At 35.3% G+C, this 7,500-nt stretch overlaps 2 protein-coding genes across 3 annotated transcripts in view; one reads left to right on the top strand and one right to left on the bottom strand.

Annotated features, from left to right (window-relative positions):
- LOC113803519 (carbonyl reductase [NADPH] 3) overlaps window positions 1-853 on the top strand; it is a 5,041-nt gene extending 4,188 nt beyond the window's left edge. Inside the window, exons 4-6 of the mRNA XM_027354311.2 lie at window positions 1-36; window positions 183-366; window positions 569-853. The exon at window positions 1-36 is cut by the window's left edge and continues 218 nt beyond it. Of these exons, the coding sequence (XP_027210112.2) occupies window positions 1-36; window positions 183-366; window positions 569-715 (367 nt within the window). The 3' untranslated portion in view covers window positions 716-853. The remainder of the gene's footprint in view (window positions 37-182; window positions 367-568) is intronic.
- Window positions 854-2,079: 1,226 nt separating this feature from the next.
- LOC113803520 (keratinocyte-associated protein 2) overlaps window positions 2,080-7,500 on the bottom strand; it is a 6,500-nt gene continuing 1,079 nt past the window's right edge. Inside the window, exons 2-5 of one of the 2 annotated variants that reach the window (XM_027354313.2) lie at window positions 5,150-5,176; window positions 3,541-3,695; window positions 3,078-3,208; window positions 2,080-2,560 (exon numbers count right to left, since the gene is read on the bottom strand). In XM_027354313.2, the coding sequence (XP_027210114.1) occupies window positions 2,458-2,560; window positions 3,078-3,208; window positions 3,541-3,695; window positions 5,150-5,176 (416 nt within the window). In that variant the 3' untranslated portion in view covers window positions 2,080-2,457. The remainder of the gene's footprint in view (window positions 2,561-3,077; window positions 3,209-3,540; window positions 3,696-5,149; window positions 5,177-7,500) is intronic. The other variant, XM_027354314.2, reaches the window with a different exon arrangement.

The raw sequence follows: 7,500 nt of genomic DNA, 5'->3' as shown, positions 1-7,500 counted from the left end.
GGACGAGCTGAGCGATTTCATGAATCAATTCGTCGAGTAAGTGATGCCGGTGAAGGATTCTTGGCTCGTGTAGGAGCGGATAAGCTGGCCATCAACTTCTACTGACAGGCCGGGACTTAGATAAGACAATGAGACAGTTATAGCATTGGACCTAAATGAAGTAAGCCTTCTTAAACTCCTAGGAGGGCCAAGGACGGGACCTGGAGGGAGGCAGGGTGGCAAAGCTGCCCGTACTCGGTCAGTAAAGTGGGAGTGACGGCCCTGACCCGAGTCCAGCAGCGGGCCTTCGATGATGACCCTCGTGAAGACCTCATCGTCAACTGCTGCAACCCGGGGGCCGTTAGGACCGACATGACATCGCAAAGGGTTTGTGATCCGGTGTAAGAAAGTGCAAGAAGAAACTGAATTGTAGTGAATCCGATTTGGATGGAATATAGATGACTGCGGTGTTCCTATACAGTCTTAAATGTTAATGCGAACCTGACTCCTTTTGGTGAGCAGTTAATATATTATTAAAGCCACGGGTTGTGCTGCAAATATAAATTTACCCTTCCTTTTGTTTCTACAGGGTGTTTTCACCACTGAACAAGGAGCCGAATGCCCCGTCTACTTGGCACTTCTCCCTCGCGACGTCGAGGAGCCAAAGGGTGCCTTCGTATGGCATGATAAGCAGGTCGTGGACTGGGTCAAAGGTCCCCTACCAGGTCCTCACTGAATGTGAAAAAGGTCAAATAGATACCGCTTTTAGTGCTGAACTATGTGGACGGCCATTTGTCTGTGGAATAACGACTGAAACACATGGTTCTTTAAATGGTCAAAAAATCAAAATTTCTGAATATGGAGCAAAAATGTTTGCTCCAATGCTTTCTCTTTATGTAGTATGCATTCATAACTTGTTTTAGGAAGACTAAACCATTTATTATTGGATAGCAAATCATGTCATTCCAAACGAAACAACTTTCTTTTAATAAATGCAGTTGCGAATATGAGTGAGAGAAAGAATGAGATAGAGAGATAGAGACAGACAGAAAAAAAAAAATATCAGTAAATTTACACAAGTCTGCGCTTGAAAATGTTCTTGACAATAAGAATCGTTTTCTGTTAATTTCAAAGAAAATTCATTAATAAAATTTTCCGGGTAAACTGTAGAAAAACATGGTCCCTACCAGAGTTCCGATTTTAGGAGGTCTATAAATGGTCAAGATATTTGTCATTTAAGGTTCTACCTATAACTAGTTGCGTTTATGTGTAATCTCATGCTGTTCTCTTTAGTATTTACAGGTATGTAATTCATGATACCTTTCTTTATATTTTGAATGTATAAGCATCTTTAATGAAATCATATGAGAAACTGCCTGTGCTTACATATTTGAGAAAATTGTCATATTATAGGGTTTTCATATATCACATGCCTTAATTTAGCATAAGATGACTTTTGAAGGTATTTATATGCACATACACAAACGCCAATTAAATGGTTTTCAATGTTTTAAAATTGATGTGTAAATTTCCAGACCTTCCTCAAAAAAATGTTCATCTTGAAAATATAAAGGCAGCTCTTCATTTCTTTATGAATATGATTCCATTTGGTACTAAAATTCGTCACCATTGCACAAGATCATTCTTAATATGACCTATGTATTGACCTTTTTTCTTACCTTACAATAAATCATTCAGAGCAGATATTTTAAACTCTCCAATATATTCCACATTATTTTAACTCACTGGATCTATGTTGAGTATTCAAACCAGACAATAAAAGTTTCCAAAATATATATTCTTTTCACCTTAGTAACTTGCTCTACATCGTTTGTACTTTCTGGTTATCTAATCAAATTTAAACAAATTCTTAGACATACTGATGTCCTTCAATATTTTTTAGTGAATCAGCAACAAAAAGATACATTCTGTTTATCTGTGAATTTGCACAAACATTTAACACTATCAGCTACAGCATACATTAGTTTTGTATTTTTTTTGTCTTTCTTTCCTTTTATGCTCATTCCCCATCCCTTTTTTTTTGTTCTTTTTTCCCACATCATATTGAGATTTCATATAGGATAAAGAAACGAAACTGTATTAATTCAAATGTACTTTAATAGAAAATCACGGCAAACTTGTGCTTTTAATTGTCTCGAGGAAATTAAATATCAGCTTCCTGCTTCTTTCTCATCCATTTCTAATAAACAAAAAACAACCAAATAGTTTTAACATTACATAACAAAATTATCTTCCATAAGGAAGGACCATCTCATATTTGTCACTTCAAATGTACAGATTTTTAACAGCAAAAAAGTAGAGAAAAAAATATAAAAAAATAAATATCAATAAACATTACAATTCTGACATAAATTTAGGAATATCACCTTCCTATATGTAACACAGAAATCAAGGAGAGCAAGTTTTTGAATGTTGATAGTTTGACTTAAACATTTCCTTTCTTTATTTTCTTCATCCTTATTTCTTCTTCTTGTAATTGGCATTGTGGGATACCTGAGCAGAAGTAGTCGATTGGCTGAGCTTGTTGATGTAATACAATCCCACTATCGAACAGAGCAAACTGAAACGCATAAAACACGTACATGTATTAACAACTTCACAGCGTTTATCATTGTTAATCTTTTTTAGTCATATATACATTTTTTGGTAACTCGTATACACATTCCATGAAGTAACATTCTATCTTCGTCTTATTCTATTAATACAGGTTTTTCAAGAGATATGTCCTTCTACTCTGTGTCACAGAATGAAATAGCAGCCTCACACTGCACTGCTTGTGATTAACTTATTCCTTGAGGCAAGCCAACCACAAGCCACAAGGCAGTAACCTACTGTATCATGACACCATCCATAAACAGGCTCTTCAATTAAATAAAAAGAAAGACAAAGAATTCAATTCAATTTACTTCAGTTCAATTCAAAGAAAAAAAAAATCAATTCAATCAAAAGAAAAGGAAAGAAAAAAAGAAGAAAAGAAAAATATATATATTCACGAAAGAAAGAAAATAAAGATTTAAACGAATATAACGGTTTTACCCCAGTATCCACATATCCACTAAAAAAATTATAGAACTTACCATACAGTGATGGAAACTCTGTGGACCATTCCCGCAGCAGCACAAGCTAGGACGAGGCACAGGGTGACCTCAGGAATGACTCGTGCCTGGAAACCTTTCCCAAACATGATGTTTTCCAGATTGTTTACAGCCTGTGTACCATACTTAAGGAAAATTACAATTACAATAGTTGCAGACATGGCAAGTTGGAAAAAGTATTAACTATGCTTACTTCAAAGACACTGTCAATCTCATTTTCCTTTTTCTACTCTCAATTTCACACCTGCATTCTTTCCACTTCAAATCTTTTCCTAGGACCACAGGCAGTCTCATAGACTCCAACCACACTCAATTACACATTCTCTATCTTTCATACCCAAAGAACCTTATAGTTCAACATACAATCTAACCCTTTCATATACAATATACAGTATAAAAGGATTCAGTTCAAGAGCTACTTAACACAAAGCATAGAAAAGGATACAGTCAGCATGAAGATGAAGAGCCAGGAGGCCACATAGCCTGCTACGAGGGTCATGAGACGCGTCGAGCCCAGCTGATTCTTGTACATCTGGAGACCCGAAAACACCAAGACAGAGCACAAAATGGCCATGCCAAAGGAGGCTCCTGTACTCACACCTGGCAATCCAGACAGAGATGTTAGTAGAGAGGTTTCAAGGTGTATGGTGTATGGTATAGGATAATACTTTGTATGATAAAAGAAATGTGAATGTGTTAAATTCTATGTGGGTATGTAAATAATATATGTAATTAATTTCATTGGAAAATAATTAAAAACTATAAGACTAATGCAGTAAATAATTTATCTTATGATATCATGAATCTCAAATGATTTTTTTTTTTCCTTTCTGCATAACCATAAATAACAAAATACAAACCTGTAAAATATAAACTGCAAGCAAAAGCTGTAGGCAATGTTTGACAAGCAATAATGATGATGATAATAATAATGACAATAAACAGTGCAATCAAAATGTGATATAATTGTGTGCACTCACACAGGACAGTGTTCTCTGATTAATTATCTGTTAATGACAGTACTGAATAATGAGTGTGTCTAAAAATCACATACTTGATAACCACTGGAACCAATTGACAGTTCTGAACTTTAAACAAAGAAGTCTTACAAAATCATTTCAGGGCTGCCTTTAGCAAGATTCATCTTTCTAGATATTCCAAGGTGGACCCAAAAAATAAGTGCAAGAATTCATGCACAATATCCTCATGCAAAAGTGATTTCTGTGCATTGGAGATACTGACTTCAAGTGATGCTATTACATTACAGTACATGTTTACAAATACATCATCAAGAAAGATTAATGGGTCATCAATCTGCAATATGAGCTTGAATAAATAAGCTTAAAAAGCCTACCCTAAAACAGTATGTGTCATTTCCATATTCAGTGCTGCCATTTCAAGAAAAACAAAACATGTGATGTGTCTCAAACTACACAGTCTTATGCTTGGAAGATCAACGTGAAATTGTGAAGGAAGACCATACAGTACAATGTTAATAAAGTTTCATAAAACAGGGGTGTGCCTATTTTGTCAGTCAACAGAATCAGATAATAAAAAACCAAAAATCTGCAGAGATGAGGCCAAATCATTTGCTCTTCATCTTTCTATGGAGTGAGCAGCATAAAATGAAAAATCATGGCAAGTGTTATCAGCAACATCTATAGTGCAAAGCATAGTATAAAATCTCTTTGCAATATCTTGTCCACAATTGACTGACAGATTCCAAATGTGGAAATCAGTTTTTACTCAAATGTTGATTATTTGTTCCTTGTTCAAGGTATACAGCTACATTTCAAAAGAAAATATAGCAAGTATGAAAATAACACCAGAATAAAGGACAATTGTGAAATCTCTAACAATATATCTACTTCAGTTATACATTTCTCCCTGAAAACAATATCCACTAATATAATCCAACTGCAAGGAAAGTTTACACAGCTAATGCCATCATAGTGTGCTGCTGTATGTAACACATGCCTTAAATTAGTGATCTGCATATTTGCGACAAAATCATAATGTGCTTTGCAACGTGATTTTTTCAGTCTTATACTTACGAAACTCTGAATTTCTAAAATTCAAACCTGGAAAATTTAGAAAATAAGATATACATCTGTAATACACAAACAGGCATCTGTCAGTTTCTTTGGGGGAAATTTCTTTGATTTCAATAATCAATAATGTTTGTTTTTATGCCAGAACTTAAATAAAACAAACCCTTTTAAATCAGTGAGGCTTTTGTATGTAACATGTATATATCTTCTTTATGTGCATACGTATTTATGTATGGATGGATGTAACTATAGTTCCCTCGAGTTCAAAATTCACCACTCAATCCTGATGTGTGAAACATCAGTTTCAATCCTTGCACTGTAACATATGCTTATGTAAGCAGCAGTGCACATTTCAGATATTAAGGGAAACATTTAGTTACACACCTAAAATGAAATATAGGGGGCCAGGTGTATCTGTACATCTATGTATATGCATATATGTATTGATTAATCTGTGTAATTGTGTAGGTAAAAAAAATAATGAATATAAATATAGCAATATAAAGAGAGGAGGGACTGACTCCACCTTTATAAATACAATTATAAGCATCACCCAAAAAACTAAAAACAAAATCATCCTGTCTGCTTTACAGAAATGAAAATAATTAAATTTTGCTACAAGATTTCTTTAAGCATCAAAGGAAAGCTGGGTGTTTTAATAAATTTGTAAATCATTATCAGCTACCTACATCACGGGAATGTTAAAGAAGAAACTGAAAGAAAGAAAGAAAAACAACAAAAATAGGGAAAATCTAATACCATTCCTGAGAACCTGAGCCCAAGTGGCTGTAGCAAAAGGCTACACCCACAGCAACAGAAAAAAATGTGATTTTTATGCTCTATCACTTTCTACTTTGGCTACTACTACTATCTTTCCCTTTATTTTGTAGGTAATTTTGGTATATTTTTGTGCATGACTTTTATGATATTATATCTAAATCTAAGACCGCTTTCATTTGTAATATTTTTGTTATTAAAAATTATACATTTTTCCAGTAAGCAAGTACAGCTACCAGAAAATCTGTACGGTATGGCCGCACTAAGTTAGGGCAAATTGAAGATGATATTCTTGTAGAGGAGGCCTGCAAAAATAATAAGCCAAGATACAAATACTTTCAAAGGGAGAGAAAAAAAAAATAATAATAAAAATAATAAAAAAAAATCTAAGTTATTATGGGAAACGTCTCTATTTATACTTGATGGAGCTGTGGTTACAATCTCTATGATATAGAAAATAGTAGGAAATCCAGTATTTTCATTCATATCAAATTTTAGATAACCAGTGTCTGGCCAGCACGGATAGGCCCTTTACAACACACACAAAATAGAATTCATAAAAATTTAACTGATTCCATTGAACCCCTCTTTGGGATGGCTGCTCCTGTAATAGATGGGCTGAATCTATCTATTGCAGGGTGTCATCTCTTTGGGGAGTGTATGTGTGGGTGTGCCCAAGGTATGGCTGGGTGATAGAGATGAAGAGATTAACAGGGGAACCAAAGAGGCTCCCCATCAGCAAAGAACTGGGATGCTTGTCATGGTCAGGCTGGAGGATCCCGAGATGATCTCGGTTCCAGATTTCGAAGCTTATAGTAGTCTGAAGCTATGTCTGCGAACTGGAAACAGGGGGAGCCTGCAATCCAAAGAGGGAGCAGCCCACCCCCACCCCAAAAGGAGGCTTAAGAGGGCAAAGCCCCCTATATCTACTGAAAATGTGCCTGGTTTGCCCAGACTCTATCCTGCAGGGACATGCAAGGTGAAGATTTTGTAGACCAGGCAGGGGGTAGAGATGAGAGAGGGTTTAAGGGCAAAGTCCCTTATGAAACCTGAAAACATGTCAAAATACTATGCTAGAGTTCTACTGATATTTCACGATATCATTCCCACAAATTCCTTGATATATATCAAGCCTTCCCCAGATATCGCTACCAATATCCTAGTTGTGCTTCATTTCCAAAGGAAGCGAGTGCTAGATTCGTTTGAAACAAAACAAGCTATATGAAAAATATTTTGTTCACCCAAAAATCAGAGTGGGGATGCATTTCCAAATTTACCGTAGTTATACAGAGTCAGAATATGTGGTGCAGGTTTGTCAGCCTTCATCAGTATGTGAAACACAAACCTAATCCAGTATGGAATGTACAGCAATCAACAAGATCTCGGGTGTGCACGAAAAAAAAAAAAAAAAAATGAAATGTGCAATGTGCAACAGTTACCAAGAGTGTACTTGAAGAGTGCACATCCTGAAACTTTTCAGATAACAGAATAACTAAAAGTCCTTTAAACTATTAGTAGATTTCTTATTCCATATCGATGTTATATTCCTACTTTTATCGTTGACTACTGTAAATAAC

Source organism: Penaeus vannamei, chromosome 21, assembly GCF_042767895.1.
Source record: "Penaeus vannamei isolate JL-2024 chromosome 21, ASM4276789v1, whole genome shotgun sequence".
Lineage (NCBI taxonomy): Eukaryota > Metazoa > Arthropoda > Malacostraca > Decapoda > Penaeidae > Penaeus > Penaeus vannamei.
The sequence above is the reverse complement of the archived record's forward strand: the minus strand, read 5'-3'. Positions and strand labels throughout refer to the sequence as shown.